We start from the raw sequence: 16,707 nt of genomic DNA on the forward strand, positions 1-16,707 counted from the left end.
AGTACAGGTTCAATCCCCACTGTGGAAGCGTTCTTTTGATGGCTCCCATAGACATCAAGTACAGGTTCAATCCTCACTGTGGGAGCGTTCTTTTGATGGCTCCCATAGACATCAAGTACAGGTTCAATCCCCACTGTGGAAGCGTTCTTTTGATGGCTCCCATAGACATCAAGTACTGGTTCAATCCCCACTTTGGGAGCGTTCTTTTGATGGCTCCCATAGACATCAAGTACAGGTTCAATCCCCACTTTGGGAGCGTTCTTTTGATGGCTCCCATAGACATCAAGTACAGGTTCAATCCCCACTTTGGGAGCGTTCTTTTGATCGCTCCAATAGACACCAAGTACAGGTTCAATCCTCACTTTGGGAGCGTTCTTTTGATGGCTCCCATAGACATCAAGTACAGGTTCAATCCCCACTTTGGGAGCGTTCTTTTGATGGCTCCCATAGACATCAAGTACAGGTTCAATCCCCACTGTGGAAGCGTTCTTTTGATGGCTCCCATAGACATCAAGTACTGGTTCAATCCCCACTGTGGGAGCGTTCTTTTGATGGCTCCCATAGACATCAAGTACAGGTTCAATCCCCACTGTGGGAGCATTCTTTTGATGGCTCCCATAGACATCAAGTACTGGTTCAATCCCCACTTTGGGAGCGTTCTTTTGATGGCTCCCATAGACATCAAGTACAGGTTCAATCCCCACTGTGGGAGCATTCTTTTGATGGCTCCCATAGACATCAAGTACAGGTTCAATCCCCACTGTGGGAGCGTTCTTTTGATGGCTCCCATAGATATCAAGTACAGGTTCAATCCCCACTGTGGGAGCATTCTTTTGATGGCTCCCATAGACATCAAGTACAGGTTCAATCCCCACTGTGGGAGCATTCTTTTGATGGCTCCCATAGACATCAAGTACAGGTTCAATCCCCACTGTGGGAGCGTTCTTTTGATGGCTCCCATAGACATCAAGTACAGGTTCAATCCCCACTGTGGAAGCGTTCTTTTGATGGCTCCCATAGACATCAAGTACAGGTTCAATCCCCACTGTGGAAGCGTTCTTTTGATGGCTCCCATAGACATCAAGTACAGGTTCAATCCCCACTTTGGGAGCGTTCTTTTGATGGCTCCCATAGACATCAAGTACAGGTTCAATCCCCACTTTGGGAGCGTTCTTTTGATGGCTCCCATAGACATCAAGTACAGGTTCAATCCCCACTGTGGAAGCGTTCTTTTGATGGCTCCCATAGACATCAAGTACAGGTTCAATCCCCACTGTGGAAGCGTTCTTTTGATGGCTCCCATAGACATCAAGTACAGGTTCAATCCCCACTGTGGGAGCGTTCTTTTGATGGCTCCCATAGACATCAAGTACAGGTTCAATCCCCACTGTGGGAGCATTCTTTTGATGGCTCCCATAGACATCAAGTACAGGTTCAATCCCCACTTTGGGAGCGTTCTTTTGATGGCTCCCATAGACATCAAGTACAGGTTCAATCCCCACTGTGGGAGCGTTCTTTTGATGGCTCCCATAGACATCAAGTACAGGTTCAATCCCCACTGTGGAAGCGTTCTTTTGATGGCTCCCATAGACATCAAGTACAGGTTCAATCCCCACTTTGGGAGCGTTCTTTTGATGGCTCCCATAGACATCAAGTACAGGTTCAATCCCCACTGTGGAAGCGTTCTTTTGATGGCTCCCATAGACATCAAGTACAGGTTCAATCCCCACTGTGGAAGCGTTCTTTTGATGGCTCCCATAGACATCAAGTACAGGTTCAATCCCCACTTTGGGAGCGTTCTTTTGATGGCTCCCATAGACATCAAGTACAGGTTCAATCCCCACTGTGGGAGCATTCTTTTGATCGCTCCCATAGACATCAAGTACAGGTTCAATCCCCACTTTGGGAGCGTTCTTTTGATGGCTCCCATAGACATCAAGTACAGGTTCAATCCCCACTGTGGGAGCATTCTTTTGATGGCTCCCATAGACATCAAGTACAGGTTCAATCCCCACTTTGGGAGCGTTCTTTTGATGGCTCCCATAGACATCAAGTACAGGTTCAATCCCCACTGTGGGAGCGTTCTTTTGATGGCTCCCATAGACATCAAGTACAGGTTCAATCCCCACTGTGGAAGCGTTCTTTTGATGGCTCCCATAGACATCAAGTACAGGTTCAATCCCCACTTTGGGAGCGTTCTTTTGATGGCTCCAATAGACACCAAGTACAGGTTCAATCCCCACTGTTCTTTTGATCGCTCAAATAGACACCAAGTACTGGTTCAATCCCCACTTTGGAAGCGTTCTTTTGATGGCTCCCATAGACATCAAGTACAGGTTCAATCCCCACTTTGGGAGCGTTCTTTTGATGGCTCCCATAGACATCAAGTACAGGTTCAATCCCCACTGTGGAAGCGTTCTTTTGATCGCTCCCATAGACATCAAGTACAGGTTCAATCCCCACTGTGGAAGCGTTCTTTTGATGGCTCCCATAGACATCAAGTACAGGTTCAATCCCCACTTTGGGATCGTTCTTTTGATCGCTCCCATAGACATCAAGTACAGGTTCAATCCCCACTGTGGGAGCGTTCTTTTGATGGCTCCCATAGACATCAAGTACAGGTTCAATCCCCACTGTGGAAGCGTTCTTTTGATGGCTCCCATAGACATCAAGTACAGGTTCAATCCCCACTTTGGAAGCGTTCTTTTGATGGCTCCCATAGACATCAAGTACAGGTTCAATCCCCACTGTGGAAGCGTTCTTTTGATGGCTCCCATAGACATCAAGTACAGGTTCAATCCCCACTTTGGGAGCGTTCTTTTGATGGCTCCCATAGACATCAAGTACAGGTTCAATCCTCACTGTGGGAGCGTTCTTTTGATGGCTCCCATAGACATCAAGTACAGGTTCAATCCCCACTGTGGGAGCGTTCTTTTGATGGCTCCCATAGACATCAAGTACAGGTTCAATCCCCACTGTGGAAGCGTTCTTTTGATCGCTCCCATAGACATCAAGTACAGGTTCAATCCCCACTGTGGAAGCGTTCTTTTGATGGCTCCCATAGACATCAAGTACTGGTTCAATCCTCACTTTGGGAGCGTTCTTTTGATGGCTCCCATAGACATCAAGTACAGGTTCAATCCCCACTGTGGGAGCGTTCTTTTGATGGCTCCCATAGACATCAAGTACAGGTTCAATCCTCACTTTGGGAGCGTTCTTTTGATGGCTCCCATAGACATCAAGTACAGGTTCAATCCCCACTTTGGGAGCGTTCTTTTGATGGCTCCCATAGACATCAAGTACAGGTTCAATCCCCACTTTGGGAGCGTTCTTTTGATGGCTCCCATAGACATCAAGTACAGGTTCAATCCCCACTGTGGAAGCGTTCTTTTGATGGCTCCCATAGACATCAAGTACAGGTTCAATCCCCACTGTGGAAGCGTTCTTTTGATGGCTCCCATAGACATCAAGTACAGGTTCATTCCCCACTGTGGGAGCGTTCTTTTGATGGCTCCCATAGACATCAAGTACAGGTTCAATCCCCACTGTGGGAGCATTCTTTTGATGGCTCCCATAGACATCAAGTACAGGTTCAATCCTCACTTTGGGAGCGTTCTTTTGATGGCTCCCATAGACATCAAGTACAGGTTCAATCCCCACTTTGGGAGCGTTCTTTTGATGGCTCCCATAGACATCAAGTACAGGTTCAATCCCCACTTTGGGAGCGTTCTTTTGATGGCTCCCATAGACATCAAGTACAGGTTCAATCCCCACTGTGGGAGCGTTCTTTTGATGGCTCCCATAGACATCAAGTACAGGTTCAATCCCCACTTTGGGAGCGTTCTTTTGATGGCTCCCATAGACATCAAGTACAGGTTCAATCCTCACTTTGGGAGCGTTCTTTTGATGGCTCCCATAGACATCAAGTACAGGTTCAATCCCCACTTTGGGAGCGTTCTTTTGATGGCTCCCATAGACACCAAGTACAGGTTCAATCCCCACTTTGGGAGCGTTCTTTTGATGGCTCCCATAGACATCAAGTACAGGTTCAATCCCCACTTTGGAAGCGTTCTTTTGATGGCTCCCATAGACATCAAGTACAGGTTCAATCCTCACTGTGGGAGCGTTCTTTTGATGGCTCCCATAGACACCAAGTACAGGTTCAATCCCCACTTTGGGAGCGTTCTTTTGATGGCTCCCATAGACATCAAGTACAGGTTCAATCCCCACTTTGGGAGCGTTCTTTTGATGGCTCCCATAGACATCAAGTACAGGTTCAATCCCCACTGTGGAAGCGTTCTTTTGATGGCTCCCATAGACATCAAGTACAGGTTCAATCCCCACTTTGGGAGCATTCTTTTGATGGCTCCCATAGACACCAAGTACAGGTTCAATCCCCACTTTGGGAGCATTCTTTTGATGGCTCCCATAGACATCAAGTACAGGTTCAATCCCCACTTTGGGAGCGTTCTTTTGATGGCTCCCATAGACATCAAGTACAGGTTCAATCCCCACTGTGGAAGCGTTCTTTTGATGGCTCCCATAGACATCAAGTACAGGTTCAATCCCCACTGTGGAAGCGTTCTTTTGATGGCTCCCATAGACATCAAGTACAGGTTCAATCCCCACTTTGGGAGCGTTCTTTTGATGGCTCCCATAGACATCAAGTACAGGTTCAATCCCCACTGTGGGAGCGTTCTTTTGATGGCTCCCATAGACATCAAGTACAGGTTCAATCCCCACTTTGGGAGCGTTCTTTTGATGGCTCCCATAGACATCAAGTACTGGTTCAATCCCCACTGTGGGAGCGTTCTTTTGATGGCTCCCATAGACATCAAGTACAGGTTCAATCCCCACTTTGGGAGCGTTCTTTTGATGGCTCCCATAGACATCAAGTACAGGTTCAATCCCCACTGTGGAAGCGTTCTTTTGATGGCTCCCATAGACATCAAGTACTGGTTCAATCCTCACTTTGGGAGCGTTCTTTTGATGGCTCCCATAGACATCAAGTACAGGTTCAATCCCCACTGTGGAAGCGTTCTTTTGATGGCTCCCATAGACATCAAGTACAGGTTCAATCCCCACTTTGGGAGCGTTCTTTTGATGGCTCCCATAGACATCAAGTACAGGTTCAATCCCCACTGTGGAAGCGTTCTTTTGATGGCTCCCATAGACATCAAGTACAGGTTCAATCCCCACTTTGGGAGCGTTCTTTTGATGGCTCCCATAGACATCAAGTACAGGTTCAATCCCCACTGTGGAAGCGTTCTTTTGATGGCTCCCATAGACATCAAGTACAGGTTCAATCCTCACTGTGGGAGCGTTCTTTTGATGGCTCCCATAGACATCAAGTACTGGTTCAATCCCCACTGTGGGAGCGTTCTTTTGATGGCTCCCATAGACATCAAGTACAGGTTCAATCCCCACTGTGGAAGCGTTCTTTTGATGGCTCCCATAGACATCAAGTACTGGTTCAATCCCCACTGTGGGAGCGTTCTTTTGATGGCTCCCATAGACATCAAGTACAGGTTCAATCCCCACTGTGGGAGCGTTCTTTTGATGGCTCCCATAGACATCAAGTACAGGTTCAATCCCCACTGTGGGAGCGTTCTTTTGATGGCTCCCATAGACATCAAGTACAGGTTCAATCCCCACTGTGGGAGCGTTCTTTTGATGGCTCCCATAGACATCAAGTACAGGTTCAATCCCCACTGTGGAAGCGTTCTTTTGATGGCTCCCATAGACACCAAGTACAGGTTCAATCCCCACTGTGGAAGCGTTCTTTTGATGGCTCCCATAGACACCAAGTACAGGTTCAATCCCCACTGTTCTTTTGATCGCTCCAATAGACACCAAGTACAGGTTCAATCCCCACTGTTCTTTTGATCGCTCCAATAGACACCAAGTACTGGTTCAATCCCCACTTTGGAAACGTTCTTTTGATGGCTCCCATAGACATCAAGTACAGGTTCAATCCCCACTGTGGAAGCGTTCTTTTGATCGCTCCCATAGACATCAAGTACAGGTTCAATCCCCACTGTGGAAGCGTTCTTTTGATGGCTCCCATAGACATCAAGTACAGGTTCAATCCCCACTTTGGGAGCGTTCTTTTGATGGCTCCCATAGACATCAAGTACAGGTTCAATCCCCACTGTGGGAGCGTTCTTTTGATGGCTCCCATAGACATCAAGTACAGGTTCAATCCCCACTTTGGGAGCGTTCTTTTGATCGCTCCCATAGACATCAAGTACAGGTTCAATCCCCACTGTGGGAGCGTTCTTTTGATGGCTCCCATAGACATCAAGTACAGGTTCAATCCCCACTGTGGAAGCGTTCTTTTGATGGCTCCCATAGACATCAAGTACTGGTTCAATCCCCACTTTGGGAGCGTTCTTTTGATGGCTCCAATAGACATCAAGTACAGGTTCAATCCCCACTGTGGGAGCGTTCTTTTGATGGCTCCCATAGACATCAAGTACAGGTTCAATCCCCACTTTGGGAGCGTTCTTTTGATGGCTCCCATAGACATCAAGTACAGGTTCAATCCTCACTGTGGGAGCGTTCTTTTGATGGCTCCCATAGACATCAAGTACAGGTTCAATCCCCACTTTGGGAGCGTTCTTTTGATGGCTCCCATAGACATCAAGTACAGGTTCAATCCCCACTGTGGAAGCGTTCTTTTGATGGCTCCAATAGACATCAAGTACAGGTTCAATCCTCACTTTGGGAGCGTTCTTTTGATGGCTCCCATAGACATCAAGTACAGGTTCAATCCCCACTTTGGGAGCGTTCTTTTGATGGCTCCCATAGACATCAAGTACAGGTTCAATCCCCACTGTGGAAGCGTTCTTTTGATGGCTCCAATAGACATCAAGTACAGGTTCAATCCTCACTTTGGGAGCGTTCTTTTGATGGCTCCCATAGACATCAAGTACAGGTTCAATCCTCACTTTGGGAGCGTTCTTTTGATGGCTCCCATAGACATCAAGTACAGGTTCAATCCCCACTGTGGGAGCGTTCTTTTGATCGCTCCCATAGACATCAAGTACAGGTTCAATCCCCACTGTGGGAGCGTTCTTTTGATGGCTCCCATAGACATCAAGTACAGGTTCAATCCCCACTTTGGAAGCGTTCTTTTGATGGCTCCCATAGACATCAAGTACAGGTTCAATCCCCACTGTGGGAGCGTTCTTTTGATGGCTCCCATAGACATCAAGTACAGGTTCAATCCCCACTTTGGGAGCGTTCTTTTGATGGCTCCCATAGACATCAAGTACAGGTTCAATCCCCACTGTGGGAGCATTCTTTTGATGGCTCCCATAGACATCAAGTACAGGTTCAATCCTCACTGTGGGAGCGTTCTTTTGATGGCTCCCATAGACATCAAGTACAGGTTCAATCCCCACTGTGGAAGCGTTCTTTTGATGGCTCCCATAGACATCAAGTACAGGTTCAATCCTCACTGTGGAAGCGTTCTTTTGATGGCTCCCATAGACATCAAGTACAGGTTCAATCCCCACTTTGGGAGCGTTCTTTTGATGGCTCCCATAGACATCAAGTACAGGTTCAATCCCCACTTTGGGAGCGTTCTTTTGATGGCTCCCATAGACATCAAGTACAGGTTCAATCCCCACTGTGGGAGCATTCTTTTGATGGCTCCCATAGACATCAAGTACAGGTTCAATCCTCACTGTGGGAGCGTTCTTTTGATGGCTCCCATAGACATCAAGTACAGGTTCAATCCCCACTGTGGGAGCGTTCTTTTGATGGCTCCCATAGACATCAAGTACAGGTTCAATCCCCACTGTGGAAGCGTTCTTTTGATGGCTCCCATAGACATCAAGTACAGGTTCAATCCCCACTGTGGAAGCGTTCTTTTGATGGCTCCCATAGACATCAAGTACAGGTTCAATCCCCACTTTGGGAGCGTTCTTTTGATGGCTCCCATAGACATCAAGTACAGGTTCAATCCCCACTTTGGGAGCGTTCTTTTGATGGCTCCCATAGACATCAAGTACAGGTTCAATCCCCACTGTGGAAGCGTTCTTTTGATGGCTCCCATAGACATCAAGTACAGGTTCAATCCCCACTGTGGGAGCATTCTTTTGATGGCTCCCATAGACATCAAGTACAGGTTCAATCCCCACTTTGGGAGCGTTCTTTTGATGGCTCCCATAGACATCAAGTACAGGTTCAATCCCCACTGTGGAAGCGTTCTTTTGATGGCTCCCATAGACATCAAGTACAGGTTCAATCCCCACTTTGGGAGCGTTCTTTTGATGGCTCCCATAGACATCAAGTACAGGTTCAATCCCCACTGTGGAAGCGTTCTTTTGATGGCTCCCATAGACATCAAGTACAGGTTCAATCCCCACTTTGGGAGCGTTATTTTGATGGCTCCCATAGACATCAAGTACTGGTTCTATTCCCCGGCAGCAGAGTCAAGAGCGTTATAAATAAGCCTTAGGTTTTCTATGCAATTGAGCTAAAATAAATAAATTTAAAACTAAAACTAATAATTTTACCTTGATTCAGAACCACTTTTGTTTTTAAATTAATGTTCATGGTTAGAAACTAAAAATTTGTTAACATGATTCCTCACCCTTATTCTCTCTATACTTCTTGTGCAGACAGAATTCTGAGAAAATTTAGGGGACTTCCACAAAACTAAGGAGCCCATGCTAGTTTCCATCCCTGAGAGCTTACAACTATGCCACGCTCGCATAAAACAGGACTTAATGCATGTTTGTGAAGTGTGCCATCTGCACAGGCTAATTAGTGGACTGCATAGGCTAATCTGAGACGACACTTAACCCTTTCAGTGCGGGAACCGAATTTTGAAGGCCTTTGCAAACAGTTTGGATCCAGATGAGACGCCACAAAACGTGGCGTCTCATCAGGATCCAAACTGTTTGCTATTCTGATAATATTCTTTGAAAAAAATCAAAGAAAATGCTAATTTTAGAAATTCAGCAGACGACATTTAAGCAGACGACAAATATCCCAGCATGTAAAGGGTTAACTTGGATGCACTAAGTCCAGTTGTCCCAGAGTGTAGCTCACTTTTATTTAATTTCAGCTGGGTAAATGGTTTGAGAACATCTTCCATCACCTAGCTGACGTGCCACGCTATCTGATACCCTCCTACTTTGATGCCATCATCACAGGGGCCTATGTCATACTGAGATCTCACGCCTTCTCACTTATGTCAGAGTAAGATTCTGAAAAATTACTTCTTACATAAATTTGTTTCAGCTTTGCACATATAGTTTATTGACCTTAAATCTGCATGGTTTGTAATTTTAATGTTTCTTGATCTACATATTAAGGGAACATCCTTCAGGGTATGGATGGCAGATGGATTGGTGGGTAGCTTTCCGCTTTGTAGTTTTCATAGGATCTTAACCAAACTTTATGTTTGTTGACATCAAATTTAGGAAAAGTTCTATAGCTATCCAATTCGAACATGTCGCTTCAAAGTAAGTGCTCTTTGTTTATAAAAGAAATGTGAAATTTGCCGTTTCCACTCACTTACTCATTCACTTTTATTAAATCTTTACCAAACTTTCTGCATCTGTTTGTTTACATAAAAAGGAGGCCATGTCAAATAACCAGCCAAATCGCATAGTTATTGCCATTGGTTCTAACAAAAAAATGCAAAATATGCAATTTCAGCTCTGTTGACTCTTTCACTTTTCACAGAATCTTCACCAAACATTTCAGATGCTCTTAATGTGCCAATAAAAATTGATTGAAGTTTTATTACATGTACCAGCAAAATAATATGGCATACAGCATCCCACAGGGTTAATTTTTATGATGGCCGTATATTTCTCACCATGACCTTGTTGTAATTTAGAACCGGTCACCAATCAAGGTTTATGCCGTCTAAAAATTTAGTGAAGTGCAGCCTATTGATGTATTTTTACAGCACACATAAATTTAAAGAACTTTGATTAATTACTTGCATTGCATTTCTCATAGAGAAAGTTGCAACAATCTCATAGAAAAAGTTGCAACAATGCTATTTTATTGTTATATTTAAAGATTCTTTGAGGTCTAAACAAGATACAATTGATTTTTAAGTGACAGCGCTTAAAATGAAGTAGGCTACGGATAAAAAAAAATCCACTGCTAGGCTTCACTCAACAATATTTCAAGAGGGTGTCAAGTTTAATTGATGAATAGTCTTGAATTATCTAAATCTAGGAAAATTCTAAATCTGCACATCTGTCATCATGATTATGTGTCAAATAAAAATTGAAGTTGTGGTGAAATATAAAAATGGTAAGCAACATTGTGAGCCTTTTGACATTTTAGTTACCTCCTAATCAGCACTCAAACAGATATCAGACATCAGCCTTTGGCTTGGGTTTTAATAAAGTATTGTTACACCTCCTGTTATAAATTAAAGTGAAGAATGCTGAAATCACCATGAGCCTATGTCCTGCCTGTTTGTCTGTCAGTGTCTGGCAGTCGTTCAGTCTTTCTGTCTGTCCGTAGACGCAATCTTGTGACCACGATAATTTTAGAAGATAACATTTCCTGATAAGGATTTTAGCCAGTTATTTCTTGCTTCCACAGCTTTGTAGCAGATGGATCCACATTTGTTCAAGCTTTGGCCATTGGCTCAGTAATGTTCTGTGGCCACGTGAAGAACTCCAGACTTCCCCAGCTCTCTCCCAATCTGGCACAACCCAAACCCCCAACAGCTGGCAAGGAAACCAAAGATTGCAGCAAGAAAACAGGAAGGGTAACTCCTGATGAAAGTGGCAGACAAGTGGTGAGCACAAAAACAGGGGACACAACCAAGCTGAGTGCTGATGGGCAGACAGAGTCTCAAGAGCAGAGTTGTCTTTCCCTTGCAGCAGGCAAGTGTAGAATCTTATACCGGATTTTCAACTACCTGGTTATAAGATTTGGTTATGGCTTGCAGGCAGGGCATATGGCATGCAGGAGGATTGCACCAAACAGGATTTCTGGTCAATAACTTCATTTTGCATTGGCCAATCTTGTGTACATTGAATTAGACCAGTACACCACTGTGGTCATGCGTCAAACATTTATAGGAGGCAAAGACAAACAGGAATAAAACCTGCATATAATGCAAATTGAACTGTCTTTGTATGTATATTGAAATCTATTTACCAGTGATAAGGAGTTAAAAATCTAGCATTTTATGCTAAATAAATCTATATATTTAATTTATTTAACGCAAGTATTTTAAACCATGTTTTGATTGCTTCTTTTCACGATGGTGTTCGTACACTAAAGTAACGTACGATCTTTACACGTATTAAATAGTGTACATTTGCCGGTACGCGTTCAATACCTTAATTGTGTTGCAGTTAAATTGCACAATATTTTAAATTTATAGTTATTCAACACTGTATTCTAATGATTAAACTGGCATATATATGTGCACTTGTTCCTGTTTATCCATTTCCGACAAATGTGTTCATTTTTTTTTAATGTTGAAATATTATATTGAAGCAACTGTGAAGTATTTTGGCTTTAACCTTAGGCTTATATGACTGCTCAATATGTCAAGAGATGACATGGAGGTATCATAAATTGTGTTTAATGACCCCACACTCTGTGGTTTATGCAGGGACCAAAGTATAGATGCCTGGGTTTATGACACCGTGTTTTCTTTGTCTGGACAGTATCCGATCATAACGAGATAATTGGTTTGTGATGAACAAAGGTGCAATTAAACACCGGGTTAAAATGCTGCAACAAAGAGTGTCAAAATTGGTGTGAACAATGAAATAAAACAATTACATTTATCAAGAGAATTTATTTAATGCGTAACAAGTTAAGTTTTTTAAGAAATATAATGTTCGAATCAGTATTAATGTTGCGTACCTAAACTCGATATATTTGTTGTTTGTTTTCATCCTGAACTGTTTTTTGTTCATTAAATTTATTATATTTTGAAATAAGTTCTGAGAATTTTGAACTAAAAATGGTCGCAAAGAAGTGCCAAATAGAAAGATTTTTGTGGTCACCATATATCGAGCTATTAGATATATTCCACTCCCGATTTCGTTGTTAGTAAAAACAAATATTAACAACAATATAATCGTTCCAAAAATGATTGTCCTTGCATGCTAAGGTTTTAATTAGACATAATTAGCAAAATTGTGTTTGATATTGTGCGTGATTATCAATAAAAACGATGATTTTGTCAACCTTCTCTTTACGCGCTTATATGAAATCCACCTCTTTTTGCCAACCAGTGGGCGGAGTTTAAAGTTTGCAGGTGCACGTTACGTCACTTGTCAACTGGTCTATGGGATAAAAAGAATTTTACTTCGCATCACAACAATAATATGTTTGCTGATTCATTTTTATATACCGATAAAGTTCAATTGCCAATCTTAATGAAACTTTGGATTTATATGCATGGGGACCCAGTTAAGTTAATAGCTGGATTATTATGATCAAAATGGTTTCGTATATTGATTGCATTCTTCATCTTTCATTTCTTATGTTGATTATTATGTCCTGCTTGTTGTGCATAGTAAAACTAGGAAAACATGGCCACCAAAGTTGTGAAAGTTTTTCTTGTAAGGCAATATTAAAGTCTTTTGAACTCTTTTGAAGTCCAATTTTTGGTTAAATGTTCATAAAATGTGTGCAGTACATTTGTGTTAATGATATATTGGCAGGCTTTGAAAGAGGTTTTGTTCTCTCTGAAAAGAATTGCTTTGTTTGGGATGGCAGTTTTTCTCATATAGCTATAGTGAGACAATACCAGCTCAAGAACAGTGCATGTGTGGTCTCAGGTCAGGTGAGCGCCTTAGGACCTTTAGCCTTCTTGTTTTCCTCCAGTTCAGAGCAGAACTTGGAAGTGTTGAAGGGATTGCCATGCATGTCATGCTAGGTTTTAAAGGGGACATGCATAGTACAAAGCCCAATACTCTTTTCAGAATTATTGCCCTTAGGTAAATTTTCTTGTGCAGAGAATAATTTCTTAGTATTGAAGGTATTTAAATGAAACTGTGTACATTGATAGCGCATAGTGAGAATATGTTTATAGTATAAAAACAACAACTCTTTTGTCCGTATTTTTGGAGTAAATGCCCTTTGCTTTATTTATTTTTAGCTCATCTATTTTTTGAAAAAAAATTATGAGCTATTGTCATCACCTTGGCGTCGGCGTCTGCGTCGGCGTCCGGTTAAGTTTTGCGTTTAGGTCCACTTTTCTCAGAAACTATCAATGCTATTGCATTCAAACTTGGTACACTTACTAACTATCATGAGGGGACTGGGCAGGCAAAGTTAGATAACTCTAGCGTGCATTTTGACAGAATTATGTGCCCTTTTTATACTTAGAAAATTGAAAATTTTGGTTAAGTTTTGCGTTTAGGTCCATTTGATTCCTTAAGTATCAAAGCTATTGCTTTCATACTTGCAACACTTACTAACTATCATAAGGGGACTGTGCAGGCAAAGTAATGTAACTCCGACTGGCATTTTGACAGAATTATGTGCCCTTTTTATACTTAGAAAATTGAAAATTTGGTTAAGTTTTGTGTTTAGGTCCACTTTATTCCTACAGTATCAAAGCTATTGCTTTCATACTTGCAACACTTATTAACTATCATAAGGGGACTGTGCAGGCAAAGTTATGTAACTCTGACTGGCATTTGGACGGAATTATGGGCCCTTTATACTTAGAAAATTGAAAATTTTGTTAAGTTTTGGTCCACTTTACCCCTACACTATCATAGATATTGCTTTCATACTTGGAACACTCGCAAACTATCATAAGGGTACAGTAAAAGGACAAGTTGCATAACTCTGGTTGTCATTTTTACGGAATTATGGTCCTTTTTTGACTTAGTAACTTTGAATATATGGTTAAATTTTGTGTTTCGATCCACTTTACTTATAAAGTATCAAGGCTATTGCTTTCAAACTTCAAATACTTTCATGCTATTATGAGGTTACTGTACCTGGCAAGTTGAATTTTACCTTGACCTTTGAATGACCTTGACTCTCAAGGTCAAATTATTAAATTTTGCTAAAAATGCCATAACTTCTTTATTTATGATTAGATTTGATCGATACTTTGACAAAACTACTCTTACCTGACATACCACAATAGACTCCACCCAAACCATCCCCTGTGCCCTCCCCCCTCCCCCCCCCCCCCGAATCCCCCCCCCTAATTTTTTTTTTTTTTTTTAAGATCATCTCACAAATGACCACCACACCCTCACACTATACTATACCCCCCCCCCCACCCCACCCCCCAAATTGTTTTTTTTTGAAACAGTTAAAAAACACAAATATTTATTTTTATTATTTTATGTTTGAAATACCGTCCAACCATCTCACCCAAGAATACCCCCCCCCCCCCCCCCCCCGAATTCCACCTCCCCCCCTAATTTTTATTTATTTTTTATATTTTTTTAAGATCATCTCACAAATGACCACCACACCCTCACACTATACTATACCCCTCCCCCCCCCCCCCCCCCCGAATCTCCCCCCCTAATTTTTATATATTTTTTTATTTTTAAGATCATCCCTCAAATGACCACCCCTCCCTCCTTTGTGATTGAAAAATGAGAGTCCCTTCACCTTAAAAAAGAAAATAGATGAGCGGTCTGCACCCGCAAGGCGGTGCTCTTGTTTTTAATTCCTTTTCATAAGTGTAGCATTACTCTTGTATTTAAGGTGGGTTACTTAATGCCAAGTACAAGGACCACAGCTCTCTCTTCATTATTTAAAGAGTTATTTTCCTTTCTCTATGTTTCTCTTGTCTTGTGGAGCATAAATTCATATGTATTGAGGACATTGACATGTTTTTCCTTATTTGGATATTATTCCCTTAGTATTGAGGGGAGTCATAAAATGTTCATATGTCTATTATCACTGTTAGGTAATAAAAGACTTTGAAGGTTTTTGACACTTACAGCACTTGTAAGTTTTGCAATTATTTGTCTGATTAAAGTGACTTTTTAGAAATGATACTATATTTATATCCCAAAATAGATATAATATAGGTAGTCACACTGAGCCATCTATATCTATTTTAATCAAGCAATTGAATTGAAACGTAAAATATGAAGTTACTGCAGATGTGCAAGAAACTTTTTTAAGGAACATTTATCCCTTTGTTCCTGAGTTATGATTGTTTGAACCTGTGACAAAGCAGTGCGGGGGTACAGGGCTTCCCCTGGCTCAAAATTTTCTTTAGCCAAATGTACCTTAAAACACAGAAATTCTTCATATTTTATCTGTTTCATGGGGTTTTATGAACAAAACGTTGTAGCCAAATGGGAATTGCTTGAGCCAAATTTGCTAATCTGTAGCCATTTGATCATTTGGTGACTGGCAGAGGCAGTCCTGGGGTATACTTCAGTAACTTTTGTGACAAAGCTCCAGTTGTTTATAGTTGTTGCTGTTTGTTTGCCTATTTACAATACAGACCCTATTGAAATCTTAACAAACCTTTAGAGACAAAAATGGTTATTTTACATTAGTTCCATGTTGCGTAACAGTATAAAAAGTAAAACGTTTACCTATGACTTTACCATATTCCCCAATTTGGGTAAGATTTATTGGATGCATGTTCGTATTGCATATACAGAGCAGCAAGTGGCCAATTAAATCCATTGTTAACATCAGTGTGTTTAACTTGCAGGGTTTCCCCACTTTGCCAGCTCATACATGAGGAACTGGGGACGTGATACATTTATTGCATTGCGGGGACTCTTGTTGCTTACGGGAGATACGACGAGGCCAGGTAAACTGTGTTAACAGTACTTAATATTTTATTGTAGCTTTTGTTCTATATGCCCCGGCAGAGTAGTAGGCCTTAAGAGCTTTAATGTCCTTATTTCTGTCCATAAATTGGGTTAGGTAAGGGTTAACCATGTCTTGTGTTTTTCATCTCATTAACTACGGGATCTATCTTGCTTTAACTTTCACAATTTAATTACCCTAATATGAAGATAATCTTTAAGAAAGGGATTTTTTCTGCATGGATTTGCTTTAATTCAAAATTCATCACAACTTTCGTGAGTCTAGTACGTTGATAAATTAGGAGTGCTGGAACACATTGGGTGAGTCTAGTACGTTGATAAATTAGGAGTGCTGGAACACATTGGGTGAGTCTAGTACGTTGATTAATTAGGAGTGCTAGAACACATTGGGTGAGTCTAGTACGTTGATAAATTAGGAGTGCTGGAACACATTGGGTGAGTCTAGTACGTTGATTAATTAGGAGTGCTGGAACACATTGGGACTCCACACATAATGCAGCCATTAGGAGTGCTGGAACACATTGGGACTCCACACATAATGCAGCCTCAGCCACAGAAGGACCTCATAAACTTAAAAAAAAACAACAACAAACACTTAAATACTGTTCCTTTAACAGTTTTTCCACTTTCAGATAAAAATTGTGTTGTTTTTTTAACTCCTCTTTTAACTATTGGGTGATTCACAATAAAGCTTTCACAGTTGAATAATGTTAATGTGTAGGAAAGGAATTTTTACTGTGAATAATTCTGGCTGAGTTATGGCCCATTGTCTTTTTTTCAACTGTTGAATTTATTGTAGATTTGTCTGTGCCCAAACAGGTGCTGTGGGGAATCAGTGTCTATAATAATTGTCTAGTTTTTGCCTGAATCTTTTGGATGAAATACAGGTAACTAACTAACAGTGTTATGAGATGCTGTTGAAATA

At 41.8% G+C, this 16,707-nt stretch overlaps 1 protein-coding gene across 1 annotated transcript in view; it reads left to right on the forward strand.

Annotated features, from left to right (window-relative positions):
* The window catches only part of LOC127842912 (glycogen debranching enzyme-like), an 81,112-nt gene that overhangs the window by 41,758 nt on the left and 22,647 nt on the right, over positions 1-16,707 (forward strand). The window contains exons 18-20 of the mRNA XM_052372725.1: positions 9,080-9,213; positions 10,585-10,871; positions 15,662-15,770. Coding sequence (XP_052228685.1) covers positions 9,080-9,213; positions 10,585-10,871; positions 15,662-15,770 — 530 coding nt within the window. The remainder of the gene's footprint in view (positions 1-9,079; positions 9,214-10,584; positions 10,872-15,661; positions 15,771-16,707) is intronic.

Source organism: Dreissena polymorpha, chromosome 8 (assembly GCF_020536995.1).
Source record: "Dreissena polymorpha isolate Duluth1 chromosome 8, UMN_Dpol_1.0, whole genome shotgun sequence".
Lineage (NCBI taxonomy): Eukaryota > Metazoa > Mollusca > Bivalvia > Myida > Dreissenidae > Dreissena > Dreissena polymorpha.